Source organism: Balaenoptera physalus (genome assembly GCF_965194825.1).
Source record: "Balaenoptera physalus genome assembly, chromosome: 5".
NCBI lineage: Eukaryota > Metazoa > Chordata > Mammalia > Artiodactyla > Balaenopteridae > Balaenoptera > Balaenoptera physalus.
Window position 1 is genome coordinate 54,840,551 of NC_138884.1, and position 18,540 is coordinate 54,859,090.

Sequence of the window (18,540 nt, forward strand, 5' to 3'; positions counted from 1 at the left end):
AAGAATGTTTTCATTATTTTCAAGCCCAAATCTCTACTTGTTGATGAAGAGTTGAGTATCCACTAAATATTAAACTTTCACATTTGTCAGCAAGTGTCATCAATTTTAAGAGGGTTTTAAAAATATGTGTTTTGGGAAATCTGCATGAATTGTGCTGTATTGTTTTCAAATCTAATAATGTTAGTAATCAGAAAATATAGAATAATTCCTCCTGATACATAACTTGGTCTCTGGAATTTTTATTGACACACGTAGAGATAGTAAGTGGTATGCCACTTGTGTGAAGAAACACCATGTTTCTTCAAATACTGATTTCTTTGACAGGGAATAACAGAGTCATAAAGGAAAATAAATACCCACAAAATCAATTAATTAATTGGGCACTGATTTAATATTTCAGTACTTCATGACATGTTTACATGTGGTTAGGTTACTTGTAATGACCACTTCTTGCTTGTCAAACATGTGTTGTATTTAGATCTAAGAATAATAATGGACTCAGAATACATACTTTTATCTCCTCTGCCTGTTGGAGGTTTCAAGCCTGAAGCAGACCTCAATTCCTACCATCTGCTCTCTATTTAAAATTGATATCACGTTCAGTTCCTCCCTGATGCCTACTTGTTTTCCAGCTTAGAACACTTCTATCCTCCAGTTCAGCCATTTCCCTATTATGCCTAGCATTGGGCTGACATATAGGAAAGGAGACCTCTAGGACTGCTTGAATATCCATGTCACAGAATAAGCCAGGAAGACTTTTGCCCTGGAACGATTGCCACTATTGCTTAATTACAAGTCAGTTAGCAAAAACTGAAGTGTAGTTTTATAGTTTTGTGTTTATATGTGTAGGCAAGTGAACCACTGTCTTTTATTTTATAGCTTACTAATCATCGTGTAGTTAGATTGAACTATCTCAATATTCATATGAATATCTATTATCAATATCAATTATATGTTTTAGAGAGATGTTTGCTGCATAGATCAAATTTAGTATTTCAAACTCAGTAGTTAACATTAATTCAGCAAATATGTTTAAACACAAACTGTAGGGTGAACACTGTCCTAAGCATTTACAAAATGGTAATGAAACAAAACGATCATGGAACTAATAGTCTGGGAAAGAAGATAGAGTTTAAACAAATACTTAAGATTTTTTTTGTTAAAAAAATTTTAAAGATTTGTTATACTGCTGAACAAATTTTGCTATCATCTGAATCTAATTATATTTTGTAGTAGGATATTAGGCTAATTCTATTATTTTTAATTTAGAAAATCATTTTGTCTTTGAATATCAGAATTTGTTTTTCTGAGCTAACTGAAAATTTATTTCTATATTCACATCTATCTATATATCTTCCTATGTATTTATTTATCTATTTGTCTATCAATATCTATCTACCTATCTACATATCCATCCATCCATAAATCATCTATTTGCCCTAACACAAGACCCAATACCTGACTTGTAGATAGACCTAAACTCCAGTTTCTGGATCTGGTATTTATGTTGAATAATTACATGTAGACAATCAAATGGAAATTAAATAATCAAATCCAATCATTTTTAATTGTTTGACTCTTAAATGTACATGTCTTCAGCATTTTTGAGTTCTATGGCCAAAGAAGTAAACGGTCATTTGTATATAGAGGTAACTTATTACACATGAATAAGTAATTAGTATTCTGAAACACTATCACAATCATGTTTGTCTACTTATTTGAATGTATCTATATGCTTATCTGTGTATAAATGTTTAAACTTTGGAAGTTTATTCTTTCCGTTTGAGGGAGATTATTTCTCTAGAGTTGGTTTAATATTACCTCAATTATTTTGAGTCAGTCTTGTTAGTTGAGATGTTATTTAGGCTAGGAATGTCTGTATTGATCAAGGGACAAAATTCATGTTTAGTTTCTTTTCATAGTGTGAAAAGCAAGGGATTCCCATTAAAAGTGCCATTGTATACTCATTGATAAGTGAAGTGACCATCTGGGTCACAGTGGCATCTATCTTTGCAATATAAATCCCTGTGGCTATATATGAAAGGCGCATTCAGACTTGCATGTGCACATAAAAGCAGGGATAGTCTTCATGCTGTTATTGGCCTAATTTTAGTATAAACGATTTAAGGTGCTGCTTGAAGTTTTGTTCTCCTTGGTATAAATTTAGCAGTAAATGTAATCATTTGCCTGCTGCTCTAGCAGTTTAGAATGTAGAAGTGTAATGTGAAGAATTTTAATCCACATTACTTATGTGTTATAGAAAAGCATATATCTTCTGATATCATACATCTAAATATTAGTCTGTAATAAATATTCAAAATGAAATCCTGACTTTGGGGATTTGGATTCATTATTAAATATAAAAATGAGTTCAGCAATTGTTTAAAATTGGTTTTCCCAAATGTAATAAAAATACCTAAAGCATAAATTTGTTGTGCAAAAGTTGAATACATACGTACGTCTTCCATTAGGACTGAATACCTGGAATGAGTTCACTAAATACTTGCTGTGCCGAAAGAAAACAGCATCACAGTAGCTAATTTTCCAGATAAAGCATTAGGTAGTTTTTTAAATAAAATTTTTTCATTTATGATCTAGAAAGTTATCTATAATTACCCTTCAAAATGAAGCTTTAAAAACTGTACATTTCTTTAAGGTATTTTTAACTGGTATTATCCATCAAGTATTAATTTTAAAACTTAAAGGAAGTTTTTAATATTTGTTTTTCTTTGAAAGAGGCTGTTAAATGATTGGTCTTACTCTCAAATTAGCTGGGAATTTAGCTCTCTGACAAATGACCCAAAGAGCTGTGAATACTTTTAAGTAGAGATAGCTAATGAAATCATGTGCAGGCTGAATTCATCAACATGTTTTTAGGTATTAATTTTTTTTTTAACCGGGGCAACAAACACTGTTTTAGAGTCCCAAAAGTGAGGATTTAATTCTTAGAAACTAAACTTAGCTAGAGAGAATTCATTGCATTCCTAGGATCGTATATATTAGCAAAATGTCTCAATAAATGTTTTTCAGTGATAGTGATGTATAAGCATTCAGGGTTTCTCTTTAAATGTGCCTAAAGCAGTTTGATAAGACAAATAAATATCTCAGTGCCTAATTTCCTAGGAAAAAGACAAATGAATTGCATGTAAAAGTTTTGCTCTCTGATGTTAACAACTGAGGTTAAAATTTTAAGTCTAGAGATATTCAAGTGAAAATTAATATTTTCATGCATCATGCTTCCACACTGAGTCAATTAATTTATTCTATGTATGTCCCACCTGATTGAACAGTAGTGATATAATAAACCTTTCATTTAGATTTGTCTCACATTTATCTAAATACATAATTCAAACATGGATTAATTAATAATTAAATAATTAATAAAGATTAATTATTATTTCAGTTAACCATTATTTGACATAATGTTTGGAGTTTGGATTTTTATTCTGATTGTCTGTTGAGTGTGTGTGGGAGAGAGAGACTGAGAGAAAGTTTGTGTGTGTGTGTGTGTGTGTGTGTGTGTGTGTATTGACCTTAAGAACTTCGAAGAGTAAATCACTTAACATCTTATCTCTGTCTGCTGTAAAAGAGATGAGAAGGGATCCAGATGTTTACTTTTAGTAACCTGGCTTTTAAAAAAGAATTTATAACAGCTCCTGCTACAAGGCTTTGCATCATAGGCTCTCTGCTTCCTGTCTGACTTCATCTTCCACTTTCTTCATTGCTCAGTCTGTTCCGGCCACACTATCTGGATTACTTGTCTACAGATATGCCAAAGACGCTTTCACCCCAGGACCTTTGCACTTGTTGATTTCTCTACAAGAATTATTCTTCCCCAGAGAGTCATAGTTTCATTGACCTCCTTATAATCTCTGCTCAATGCCACCTGAACATTTTGATAAAATTACAACACCTCCAGCACTGGTCTGCCACACACATGATCATATATACTGACATTCTCTACCCCCTTGCTATGATTCAGAATCACCTTTTTCTTTTGGAATGGATTATTCATAATTGGTGCTGTGCACTGGGTAACACATCACACCAATTGTTCTACTATTTGTGATGCCAAGTTTGATCAGAGAAACCGTATTGTAAAAGCCTGATTCATCATATTGATTATTGTATATTTTTGACATGGTGCACATTAGTCTTTGATAAATTTCTTTAGTTTTGGCATAATATGTTCCAGACTCATCTTTTACGTTTTCTGTTTCAAAAGTAGAATAAACCATTCAACTCCAAGGAGCATTAGATGTTTTTAGTAGATAATGGTATTTAGAGAACATATTTGGATACTAGGGGTACTAATTGTTATTGGGTTTTCATTGCTTCTAAGCGTTTTCAGCAGGTAGAACTAGGAAATTCAATAGTTTTGAAAAAATCATGAGTTTATGGTATACTTTTAATTCTGATTTAGCATTAAAGGATCTTAATGCTGAATGTTTTTGAATTTATACTTGTACCCCTTTTCTCTTACATGAAAAATCTTGGCCTTACCAATATTAAAATACTTATTTGCTCTATCCTATAATATATATAGCTACAAATTAATAATAAAATAGTATTAGTAAAATTAAGACTAATGAATGAAATAAAACATTTTTTGCTGGTCTATTTATCCTTAAATTATATTCTGTAGTTGGTATACAAACACAATACTGTGTTAAGTCACTTGAAGTAGTTCTTTTGTCAATGTGGTTATGTATCCAGTTCATTTGTTTCAATTTATTTCCAGTTCTTGTGTCTACTGTATTTTATTTCTATCTGTCCTACACATTCTCTGTTCTTCTGCTTCTCCTTTTCTGCTCTCTTTTGGATTAATATAGTATTTTTTTGTAATCTATTCCATCCCCTCTATTATCTTTTTAAGCTATACCTCTGTGCTGTTTTTCAGTGGTTGCTCTAGAGATAACAATATGCTTCTTTAACTTTTCACAGTCTACAATAGTATACTAGTTTAAAATAATATATAAATATTACCATGGCCTAACTTCCATTTACCCCTCTATTTCTATGTGCTCTTATTATCATATGTGGTAGTCTACATAAGATATAAATTCAATAATATATTATATTTTTCCTAATTTTGATGTTATTATTTTTGTAATCAATATTGTCATAAAGAAATTTTCTTTTATACATTTATATTTCATGTTTATGCACATATTTACTTCTGTTTCTCTGTATTTCTTCCTGCACATCTAGTCTTCCATCTAGTGTCTTTTCCTTCAGTTTCAAGAACTTCATTTAGCACTCGTGGTTGTTGAAGCCTGTTGCAGATAAATTATGTCAGGTTTTGCTTGTCTTAAAATGTCTTTATTTTGCTTACCTTCTTGAGTGATATTTTCTCTGGATATGGAAGTTTAGGTTGACTTTTTTCCTCCCCATTTAGCATTTGAGAGAGTTCCACTGTCTTGTATTTTCCATTGTTTCTGATAAAAAGTTGGCTGTCATGCTTACAGTTGTTTTCTCTGTACAGAATATCTTCAGCTGGGGGATGATTAGGGACAGAGAGGTATACTCTTAGGATTTTCTTTGGCTTTCACAAGTTTTATTATATGTTCCCTGATAAGGTTTTCTATGTATTTATCCTGCTTGAGGGTCATTACATTTCTTTGATCTGTAGGTTTATGCCTTTCATCAATTCTAGGAAATTCTTAGCCATTATTTTTTTCAAAATTTTCTTCCCCATTCTTTCTTCTCTCTTCTGGGACACCAATTACTCATGTGACAGACCATTAGATATTGTCCCACTGGTCTCAGATTCTCTTTAGTTATTTGTTTCTTTGTTTTTCAATTTGAACAATTTCTATTCTCCTACCTTCAAGTTCAGTGAGTTTTTCTTCTGCTATGTTCAGTATATTTTTACATGAATCAAAAACATTCTTTATATCTGATATTGCATTTTTGTCTCTAGTTTTTCAATTTTGTTCTTATTCAAAGTTTCCATATTTCTGTGGAAATTCACTATATTTTTATGCATGCTGTCCACCTTTCTCATTAGAACTTTTAACATTTTTATCATAGTTATTTTAAAGTCCTTGTTTATTAATTGTAGATTTGCCTATATTAACTGTATTTTCCATTGATTATGGGTCATATTCTCCTGCTTCTTTGTGTGTACCATAATTTGTGATTTTATTCTGGACACTGTCATAAAAAATAGAGACTAATCTAGATAATATTTACCTCTAGAAAGATGTGTACCCTTCCTCTGTCATGTTGCTGATCTGTGGTTGAGCTGGGTCTTGGTTTGTTGCCATCTTAGTTATTTTTAGTTCACTACTGGTTTCCAAAATTTTGAGAGTAAGATCAGGGATTTTCCTTTAGCAGAGCTCTCTTTCTTTCCCTTTTTCTGTCTCTGTCTCTGTCTCTCTCTCCTTTACAACCCACCTATGAGCTTCTTGGTTGCAGGGGAGTTCTCTTTGCTATTCAGCTACCAGGACCATACCTTCCCTATGCCCACCAACCACCACTTTCTGTACTTTGAGAGACCTGTTTCCATACTGATCTCCTGCCTATAGCCTTTGACTGGCCCTGTTCCTTGCACTCTCAGAAGGCCCCATGAGTCTTGGAGAGCTCTTTCTCAGTTCTCTTCCTCCCAGGTTTCAACAGGCTACTGACATGTGGTTCAAGAAGGCCCTGTGTCCCTGAGAGCTATTTTTCTCATTCCTCTTGCCATTCCCCAAATCTTCAATAGGCTGCTTCCTTTCCCTTAGGGAAGGCCCCATGTGTCTTTGAAAAGGTAATTATTTCCCTACCCTCCTGCTTTTCTCCCTAGCCTTCAGTTGACTACTTCTTTGGTCTCAAGGAAAATGTCATGTACTATGTAGGGGTCTCTCTCAGCTTTCCTGCTATGTCTCCAGCTTTTGGGAGGGTTCTGCCTTGCACTTAGTGAAGGCAATTTTAGCCTTCATATCTTACTATTATGAAGTATGAGTTAGATGTTTCATTAAATGCCAACTATATGTCTGAATCTCAAAAAAATAAAGGTACATAGCTATTTGCAAAATAAATATTAACAGTGTGTATATAGTCACTAACATTTTGCAGATGCCATAAGAGAATGAAGAGGAAAAAAAATTTGAAGGTGAATTTATCAGGCAAACTCAGTACTTCCCTTCATGACATTAACTGAATATCCATATGGTGTGTTGTCTCCACTGTAAGGTGGAATACTTATAGGTTGAGCTTCCATTAGAAAAAAGTATATGGAACTTATATTTCAGCTCAAAATATTTCAGTTTTTTTTAAAAGCAGAGGATAACACAGATTCTTTTATATATTATATATGTATATATATATATGTATATATATCTTTCTCTTTGTGTGTGTATATGTATGGATATATGTATATGTTTGTATATGTATATATTGCTGATAGTTGCACATAGTCCTATTATACTGTTAGTATTAAATATGTAAGGACTACTAACTTGTCCTTTTACTAAAAAAAATGAGGTAAACCTTTCAAGAATTTCTGACATTCAGAGAGAGAGGGAGAATAGTAGGTGCCTTCTCTTCACTCTGTACCTCCAGTTGCTACAGGAAATCTTCACTCAAAGAGCCTACTGTGTTCTCAAGTCAACATTCTTTCCTGATATTTGTAATTTCATGGACCTCTTGAATTGTCTTGTGTTTGTTTCCTTGTGTATCTGTGCTTTGTATACAATTTTAAATTTGAATCACTGTTCACTGTTGCACAAAGCATGAAGGTTTAGTGAACTCTTTTTTAAAGTGGAGATATAAATAAATCAGCTATCTGTGTTTGAAAAGTCTAAACCAAAGTGCAGTTGTATGCTTCAGCTTGTCAATGGATATTTATGAGGTGAGCATAATACTATTACAGTTATAGCAGTGAAATATATCCTGTGCAGATAGCTAGTAAAGGAGCTTGCAAATGTTAATGCCTGCAGAATTTTAATGCTCAAGAGATGGGAAATGTGGTACTTGCTCTGGCTAATGCTACTCTGGTCACAGTGAAAATGAATTGGCAAAATCAGTTTTCAAATATTGCAACAGAGTTGGGGTCTATATACTTAACCAACAGCAAATACATTGGTTCCTACTGTTGTCTAGTTTTTATCTCTTGGTTTAGTTAACTGAAGAACAGTTACAGCACTGGACATTTTTATTTTGGGCACCAACTTTCCACTCCTACTTATTATGAGACCTAAGAGAAGGTATTGCCAACAATGAAACATCAATTAACCTCTTACTCTAATAGATACTTGGTGTTGCCTGAAAATCACTTAAGTGGAGTTAAAACTGACAGGTTCTAATTGTGAGTTTAGCCTTTGTTATGACCAGAGTTCTGTTTGTGATGTATCCTTGGTATATTCTGTTCCTTCTTATACTGATGGAAGGTGAGTAATGGAGTAAAGCCTCTGCACAGACCTCTGCTCTAAGAGATGGATTGGGATATAAATACATTTATAGTTTATAAAGAGTCATATTGTGCTTATTTTTCCTAGCAGTCAAAGAAAATGAAGTTAAGCTCTCAGTCTTTAGACCTAGGGGATTTATTCTTGCAGAACTTTTGGGATTTTATGGAATAGTATAGTTTCAGCATGCTTTCATGTATAAGCTTCAAATTCATATTAATTATCTGTGTTAACTTAGTTAAGATTAAATTCAAATTAATCATCATTTGACATCAGCTATCTGAACAGTACCTCAGTAAGTCCTACCAGAATAAGAAAAGACAACAAAGAAGGGAATTAGACATGATATGATCTTTTGTATTAGGTAGAGGTTGAGGTAATACATTTGTTGGAGGGTTTTAAAGGTTTGGATGAGTGTGGAGTCTTTGTGATTAAGAAAGTTGAGAATTAAGAAATATATATTAGTTTCCACTTACTTATACCTAATCTACCTGTAGAGAAATATTGAGAAAAAATATACAATAAAACTTAAGGATAAAAATAGAGAAGTAATCATGGGCCAAAGTTAAGATAGCTATACCAGAAAATGTACACTAAGAGTAGCAATGCTTTTAGAACATGATGTAAATCTGAGCTTTTTGAAAGTCAAGGCACAAAGAAAAAGGCTGAGTTACATAATTGGCATTATATAATAAAAGGGAAGCACATGAGCTTACCAGAAGTGACATGCTTTTTCCTAGCTAGCTCTGAACTCTCAGAATTGATCCCTTAATATCAACATCCTCAATAGCAATTTTCCAAAATACAAAATTCTCTGTATGTAACCAAAATTCATGTGAGTTCTAGATGCGACCAGAAGTTGATAAGGGATGTTGAAAGGGATAATGCTGTAATGTTGAAAGGGACAATGACCAAAAGTTGAAAGGGATAATGCTGTAATGTTGTCATAGATTTATTTAGGAAGGTATTTCTAAAGAAAAGTAAAGAAACCAAGTCCAGGTATATTGATAGTTTACTGGTGATCTGGCTTCACATAAGTATGAATAGCTTGAATAATAGGTATCAAACCACATTTTTAGAGTCAACAAAAACAAAATATTATACTGAACTGCAATTTTAAAGGGTAGATGAGAGTGCATCTTCTTGGTTTGGATTTGGGGAGGCTTGCATGTGCCTGCTTGCTCCATTCTTGTGCACCATTCCAGCCATAGTGGTCCCCAATGCACCTTGTAGAACCCCCAGGACTTCATGGATTATAATATGAAAACCAAAAAAACCACTGACCTAGAGAAATCGATGGCTAGCATTTCATTTAGAACCTCACTTTCAAAGATAGTTTTGCCAACAGATCTGGAGAGAAAGCATTCAAAAATTATTATTGATAAGTGCCTGAGGTATAAATATTCTATGTTGTTGACTGAGTGCAGATATATATGTGTGTGTATATATAAATATATATATATATATACCCTAGATACTGTGCATGTCATTAGAAAGTTTGATGTTGTATGAAAATTAAAGATTTACCTTATATTTTTATTTAAATATAGTCAACTCCAGTATGCACAGGGCTTGAGGTAGGCCATGTGTGCACATGTACACACACATGTGTGCATGCATGCACACACACATATACTTTTTAAAAGAAGATTGCTGATTGCAGCCTGGACAAATGCTTGAACAAGCATTTTATGAAAACTCTTAGAATTGTGTACCATAAGAATGAAAATGCTGACTGTGGATTATAAAATTTATTAATCAGTGGCTTCTGCAATACTCACGCACTCTTGAGTAGAACTGCATACACGTGGGTTCATCAGGATATTAACTGTAAAAGACAACCTAGAGACAAGTAAATGAGTTGACCTATGGGAACAATGAATGCTGAAGAACTTTGGTATAGTTGGTAGATGGTGGTGATTCCTGAGAGTAGTCAATTGGTTCCTGTAATGACTTTTTTTTTTAATTCTTTTTTTCTCACTTGTCTTTTTTTTCATACATATTTTATTTATTTATTTATTTATTTATTTATTTATGGCTGTGTTGGGTCTTCATTTCTGTGCGAGGGCTTTCTCTAGTTGTGGCTCACGGGCCCAGTTGCTCCACGGCATGTGGGATCTTCCCAGACCAGGGCTCGAACCGGTGTCCCCTGCATTGGCAGGCAGATTCTCAACCACTGCACCACCAGTGAAGCCCCCCCGTAATGACTTTTAAAAACATAAATATAGATGTGTAGAAAAGACTGCATTTTTGCTGATTGAATTTGGTCTTTGAAAACTTATTTTTAAGCTATCAAATATATAAATATACAGAAAAGATATAAAATAGAATGTAAGAAATAATACGCAATTCCACTACTCATCGCATGTTTGGTGTAGTCTCTTAGTCTTGTCTTTTATTCTTTCGATATACATTGCATAATTATAATTACGTATATATACAAGTTGGCGTTTTTTCACTTATCATTTCCCTACATCTATAAAAAAATTTTTTAATTTCTATTTTAATGGCTACATAACCGTTAGATAGTTAATCATAATTTAATTATTATCTGATTGTGAGACAGAAATAAATATTAATTTACTGATTATATTTTTCACATTATAAAAACCCCATGGTAAACATTTTGAAATCTTTGTCTAGATACTTTACTTTACAGATACTTTGCTGAATTCCCGACATGAAATTACTGAGTCAAGGAATATAAGCTTTTAAAGACTATTATTACATATGTTGCTTATATATAGTTTTTGCCAATTTATATTTTCCCTAGCAATGCATGAGAGTTCTTTTCTTGCCACAGAAGCTCACTAATTAGGTAATGTGCTCAATATAAGGTTGCATAAGATGGCTTACATTCAATGGGAGGCAGTTTTATTCCTTTTAAACCATAATTTTTATTAGGCAAATAAAATGTCATACCCAGATTACAATACAATGATGTCAATTATTAATATATAAATAATTCTAATATTCTATAGCTTATTTTAAGCAGGTAAATATGCCAATAGTAATCTTGTTTATAGTTAATTTGCCTGGTTGTTTAATATATTGAGAAAGTAAATTATAACCTGGTCAGTCATTATCTGAATTATCACAACTTTTAAATTAATGTACTTTAAATGTACTTGGCTATAATCTAAAGTCAGTAGTTAAATTCTATTTGTTCTACCTAAATTTAATTTTTTTAATATTTAAGAAATTTTACTCCTAATCTCTATGTCATACAAAATGGATAAATTTTACAATTATTTCATTGCATCCAAGGAATTCTATATTCCCAAGGCAAAAGAATGGAATACATACATAGTTCATTTTTAAACTAATGCAGTCCTAAGGATACTCATTTAATTCAATTTTACATTGACTATATGTTCTTATTGTTGAAATTTATGACCTAGTGACTTATACGGCATGATACCAAATTCAAGTTGGTTGAAGTGATTGCCTAATTGAATAAATAATATGGGCATTACCTAAAGCATCATGACAACAGTATACTTTGATTTTACCCATAATTTAGATGCATGATTAGAGCATGATTTTAAGTCAAGAAAATTATTTTAAAAAATATTTAATTAAAAATTTGAAAATATAGAGAAAATTAATGTTATTTCTCCACATCAATAATTATGCTTTATATTACATGTTTTATTATTCCCTAAACACTTATGCCACCTGAATTTAAATTTTTTGAATTATTTTGCAAAATATAAAGCAAACATAATGTTACACATTTGTTTTAACTCTTGCTAGCAGAAATCTTGTGTTCATTTGTTTTAGCATATTACAAGTTTAGTGGTTTATTTTAGAGACTATATAGTCCTGTTACCTGATACTAGTATTAAACTCTATATAGAGAATAAAGTATTAAAATTATGTCTCTATGTATATTTCTGTATATTTAGGTTGCATTGAATGGTTTATTATTAACCTATTCAATTAACTTTTTAAAAATATTCAGAGCTTATATTATTTGTAATTAAAGTGAAATAGTCTCAGAAAAATAAACACTATTACTACTAATATTTTCCATTCTGTACCAGCCGATGATGAGTTGTATGCTCAAGTTATTTTACATTGCTTTACTTGTTACCTTGATAACATACCTTTATTGTATAGGCATTGTAAGCACGAGGATATGGCAGACCTGTAAACCCTGTCATATCCCATTTCCTGTGACTAAAAATTGCTCTGCTGTGTTCTGGCCTAGACTGCTTGCCATGATATCAATGGCAGCCTAACATTCTTGACCTTAAACATAATTGGCATTATATTGATGCGTTTTGTAAGATAGTATTGAGCAGTATTCAAAGGGCCACAGACTCCTAATCACAGCCACTTGCAAGCAGGGTATGTTGCCTTGATTTTAGAATATTCTGGTAAGTGGATGGTAGCAGCTAGCATGAAATAATCCCCTAGGAGTAAGGTGCCTGATGGAATACTAAATAAAAATTTCCTTTGGCCAGTAGTTTCTTTTTTTCTTGATTATTCTTTATCTTTTCTCTTTAGAACTACTCTTTTCTATTTTCTCCATATTATCTTCTCTCCTTTTCCACTGTTGTATTTTTCTCCTTTGTAATCTCTTTTTTCCTCTCTCAAATTCATACTTTTTCTATCTTCCCATTTTTTAAGGCCTGGCTCCTCCCCCAGTAGAGGTCTAGTCATTACATATTAATTCTTTTATACATCATCCATCCATTCACTTGTTTCTAAGTGAGTATTTATAACACGTCTGCTCTACGTTAGACACTGTGCAATGACATCATAGAGGGGAGATGGATAGTAACCATCTGCTTTTTAATTGCAAGTTTACTATGTGCCAGGTACTGTTCTAAGTGCTTTATAGATCTATATTAACAGACTTAATCTTTATAACAGTCCTAAGAATAGGTCCAATTTTTTTTAATTGTGATTAGTCACTTATTTCTTATTTATTTATTTATTTGTTTGTTTGTTTGTTTGTTTTTGGTTGCATTGGGTCTTCATTGCTGCACGTGGGCTTTCTCTAGTTGTGGCGAGCAGGGGCTACTCTTTGTTGTGGTGCACGGGTTTCTCATTGCAGTGGCTTCTCTTGTTGCGGAGCATGGGCTCTAGGCACGCGGGCTTCAGTAGTTGTGGCACGTGGGCTCAGTAGTTGTGGTGCACGGGCTCTAGAGCGCAGGCTCAGTAGTTGTGGTGCATGGGCTTAGTTGCTCCATGGCATGTGGGATCTTCCTGGACCAGGGCTCCAACCTGTGTCCCCTGAATTGGCAGACGGATTCTTAACCACTGTGCCACCTGGGAAGTCACGAATAGGTCCAGTTTTTAATCCCCATTTTATTGATGAAGAAACCACAAGTTGTTCATGGTCACAAGGTTAATAAATAACAGAGCTGGGATTCATATTCAGGCTTTGGAGCTCTCAGATTTAACCACTGTTACCTCTCCTTTTGATCTTGAAGCAAACAATTATGGTGTAATGTAGTTTGGCTGTGGTAGAGATGCAATTTGGGGGAAGGAGCCCCATGACTGGGAGAGCTGGGAAAGGCTTAACAGTGGAAGTAACTTTGGAATAGAACTCCTCTAAGTTACCAACTTCTAAATTCCTGTAAAATAAAACATTATCAGATCTTGATAAAAATGAAAAACACTGAGTCCATGATTAGGAGGTGAGGAGATATTTGGTTGTTTTTGTCAATGTGTGTGCTAAAACACGGGGGTGTATATTGCATGTACCAGGGTTTTTGGGTACTTGAATCAATAGACATGCGGCAGCTGATGATTAATACTTAATCCCAAGCTTTGGAAGAGCTGAAGTAAGGACCTCAGGGTCAAAATCAATAGGGCTTTCTTCATTTGAGTTGCTAAATCTTTAATTAAACCACACTAAATGAAATAGAAAATAATTTAGGTCTGGAATAATTTAGGTGTTGAAGTGATTTTGAGAATTCAGGTGAACTATGAATTTCACTTTTTAAACCCTCCAATTGCATAAAATAAATGAATCAGAGTCACCAGATTAATCTGGTGTGTGGAACAGAAACGGTTCGAAAAAGAGCCTTCTATCTAAATCTAGTTAATTAGTGATAAAATGCAAATAAAAGTAGAAATTCATGGTAACTTCTTTTCAAAATTATGCAGAAGAGAAAAAACTTTTACTTTTTGGGTCCATAATAAATACACAAGAAAAATGTCATTAATGCATATCTTTGTTGTCAAAATGTCATTCCTCATATACTTCCTCATATATTTGTTTGATTCTGGAAAATTGCCAGAAGATAATATTTTTAATATTCATCACTGTTTTAATATTCATAGTTAAAATCTATGTCTCATTGTATGTATAGTTATACTATCACAATGTCATGGCTTAGAAAGACTGATTTACTGATTTGCCCAAATATTTATTAATTATGTCATTTTTCTGCCCTCTGAAAAAAATTTTTAGGAAAGGGATATATCATGAAAATAACATTTTTAAATGTTTCCTTGACACTTGATGCCAAATGTAGCTAATCTGGAGAAGAGCATCTTTTCACTTAATATTCATTCTAAAAATCTTCTTTGAAGGTTCTAGGTAATACAAAAATACAGTCTGAGTACATGACCTATGACCATTGCATTACCAAGGAAATTTTAGCTCATTCTAAGGTAGTCTTCTCCATGCTTTTCTCCCACTTCCTTTTGCACAGATATTATTTGTAGACATTAGGCACAAAGTTATAAATTTGACAATTATAGTAATAATGTTACCTCCAAAATTATTAGAAGACAGATAATTTGATGAATATTTGCCTTTTAGGCAAGAGTAAATGTAAACTAGTTTGCTTTTATGCTTTTCTGTTTTTTCATTAATTTCTGAAATTTCCAAATTTGTTGAACAGTCACTTTTGAGAGGAAAATAGACCAAAATCTTGTTTTTACATTCCAGGCTTTCTTCTCCAACAATATTTGTTGTTCCTTTTGAATGTACCATTTACACTGGATGTACCAGATATTTGAAACAAATGTATTGTTCACATTTAGAGGGAAATAAAGAGAAGTTCTAAAATATGAAGTTAGAGAGCAGATATTATGAGAAATAGGAAAATCTCAATAGGGTGATGATCTGGACCCTAAAGTAGAAAGCAATATGCTACCTTTTGGCTTATTAAGGAATCTAGACATGATTTATGTAGTACATCTGCAATGTCACACCAAGGAGAGGGAAGAAGGGGATCTTTTATTACTAATTGGAAACTTTATTTTCAACTAATTCTTAGATTATTTATGATTACATATGAAACAATGTGTTTCCACGAGTTTCATTGAACTGCTAAGGAATTGGAATGGCAAACTCTCTTTGGAAATGTGGAATGCAAATAAAGTCACCATTTATAGAGACCACATAATGGTGGTGTGCAGTTGTGAGAAATGATCAACAACAGTGGACAAGATTGCTAATAAATCTCTTGCAAAAGCCTATTATAAAATGGAATCACAAAGAGATGGCATCTCTTCCCTTTCTCCCTGACTTCTTATCCTCAATCTCTTACAACTTCTTAAATACACTTCTCATGCATACATTTTAGAAGCACCAGTTTTATATCAGTTTTAAAAGCACCAGATTGTATAAATGGGACACTTCCATTTTAATACACTGTAGAAACATACAGGGTTGTGGCTTTGATATTTTTATTGCTCGGATAGTAATGCTATTCTTTAAATAGCAATAACAAAGTTCTGTTTTCTGTAGTGCTTTTTTCACTCTAATTTTACCATACCATTGTGTAGGTGAACTTGCTGTGGAAACGATCTGAATGAACCATCATGCTTTGACCCAAAGAAAAAACCTTATGACTTCATGTTTCATCCTAACATTGACCTTTCCTTGGGTAATTGTTTGTTATATCATAGTAGGAAAACTAGGTGTTCTCATGCTTTTTTAAAATAATTACTTCTGTATTTCAATAAGGATTTGTTTCTTTCCTAGGGCCGGTGCATAAACTTCTCCCGAGTTCCCTCTCAGTAAAAGGAAAGCAGGAAGACCAAGAGGTACGAAGATGGTACATCTTCACGATGCCGATTTCCAACCAAAAGAAAACAAAGTGCATTTCAGAAGTTTTGGAAGAGCAGCTTTATTCCTCTCAGTCAGGAAATGTCTTCTCTGCCTTCTGCTTTGCTTGCATCAAACATTTTCAAACTCTTGTTCTGCCATCTACATGGGAATTGATGAAACTCAATGGTAACACATGATTCAGGACATTAAAAATAAAAAGGAACTTTAATGTACATGCTGTGGTTTATACAAGAAAGTTTTTTTGAATGTGTAAAAGAGGAAAAAGCGAAAACAAAAGCATGAAGATGATATCAAAATAGAGTGCACAAAACAATTGGCCCTGGTGAATGTTTAATGGAGAAAGGAGCATTTTACATGGAAACATGGCACTTGTGTGTTTACATGGCAAGATTGTTAGCCAAAGGCAGAGTATGAAATCTCCCACCAGGCTAAGCAAATAAAGGAGTCTATTGCCTTATAGCTGTGTCAGATCACAAAATCCTTCCAAGTCCCCTACCACGATGTGCCTTCCGGGAAGCTTCTGACTGGAAAATCTTGTCATTCTAACACTGAAAAGTGCACACGTATGACAAAATGTAGACAGGATGCCTCAAGGTATTGGTAGCAAGCAAGATTTTGCCCTTTCGTTTTTGAAGGCACCTTTCTTTCATTATGCACTTGGGAAAAGAAGAAAATTAATAGAGCATAATTCCACAGGAAGACGGCCTCTAACCAGAGATCTTCAGTGGAGCTTAATGGACTCATGATTTGAGAACTTGTCCCTGGGATTGGTAGATTTACCCCTCTTTCTATGTTTAGGGCTTGGTAGTACATAAAGCAGTAATATCTGTAAACATACCTAGGAGTTTGTTTTGCTTTTAATTTAAAGGAAGCAGTAACCACAAAGCTTCCGCTCAGGGTATTTTCTTCCTCCAAGTCTCCAAGGGCTCTTCAGCGTCACAAGCCAGCAACTCTCTTTGCATGAAAATTTCAAAATTTAATTAATATAATTAAAGGCAACAGCAAGCAGCAGCCTGTGAAGATTTTGCTCATCTTTTTTATGCCTTTTGACATTGAATGACCTATTACTGTATGCGCATTACTTGGATTTTGAGGGGCACTCTACCTTGGGTGTGATTCAGTAGAGAGAAAAAAAGGCCTCCTCTCCTCAATTTATAAATTAAATTTTCAGGAGGGTCTACCACCACAAAACATCGAAAATGTATGTATTATAATTTTTTTAGAAAAACCACCATCGTGTCACGTCAACGATGCCAAATTATGTTAGCGTGAGTGGAAACACTGTGGGGGAGGAAGGAGGCAGCAGCTGAAGAAAAAAACTCAAATGATCTAGTCACTTTCGATACTGTACTTCAGATGCGAAATGGATATTCGACTGGAAACCTGACAAAGCGCGCCTGCTTTGATGTGAACTGGTATAGACAATGACCAGTGGCTGGGTCAGTGGGATGTCTCTCTGCGAGCACAAAGGCTTATCAAATGACACTAAAAATAAGTTCAACAACCATCACATTGGAAGGGAGAAGGCGAACATTTCATGTTTGGCGGGCATGTGAGTGCACAAGATGGAAACAGTGATTTGGAGCATCCCAGTATAATTACCCCCGTTGCGCGCTTAATGGAAATTTCAAAGGATGGGAGTGATTCTGATGGTTGGTGTCCGGATTTGTTGCACTGCTCCAATAAGCCTTGCTCACACACACAAATTTTTATACATAGATATATGTATACATATATATCCTCTAGCTTGAATCTTTTGCTCAAGTTTATTTATGTCACTGGCTGGCTGGATCCAAAGTCATGTGTCTACATATTCATAAATAAAATTTTACCTGTGCCTCGGCTACCATTTTTCTTTAAGCCCACATGAACTCAAGCCTTGTTTGGTTGAATATTTAATTGTCTTGATTAGTTGCAGGGACAGAATTGTATCCAGTTCCAAAATGTCCATTATGTTCACAATTGGTAGTGTTGGTACTAATTATCCATGTTTGCAAGTGTGACTTGGAAACCAGATATATACCCATTGAGTTCTTGTAGGCCATTATTCTACGTCTGCATCTGGTGCAGGGCCTACTGCGATTTTCTTAAATTGGCACTTCATTTCCA

The 18,540-nt window shown here is 33.8% G+C and overlaps 1 protein-coding gene across 2 annotated transcripts in view; it reads left to right on the plus strand.

Annotated features, from left to right (window-relative positions):
- The window catches only part of ANTXR2 (ANTXR cell adhesion molecule 2), a 153,934-nt gene extending 135,666 nt beyond the window's left edge, over positions 1 to 18,268 (plus strand). Inside the window, exons 17-18 of one of the 2 annotated variants that reach the window (XM_082463834.1) lie at positions 16,146 to 16,246; positions 16,345 to 18,268. In XM_082463834.1, coding sequence (XP_082319960.1) covers positions 16,146 to 16,175 — 30 coding nt within the window. In that variant the 3' untranslated portion in view covers positions 16,176 to 16,246; positions 16,345 to 18,268. The remainder of the gene's footprint in view (positions 1 to 16,145; positions 16,247 to 16,344) is intronic. The other variant, XM_082463833.1, reaches the window with a different exon arrangement.
- Positions 18,269 to 18,540: the final 272 nt, after the last annotated feature.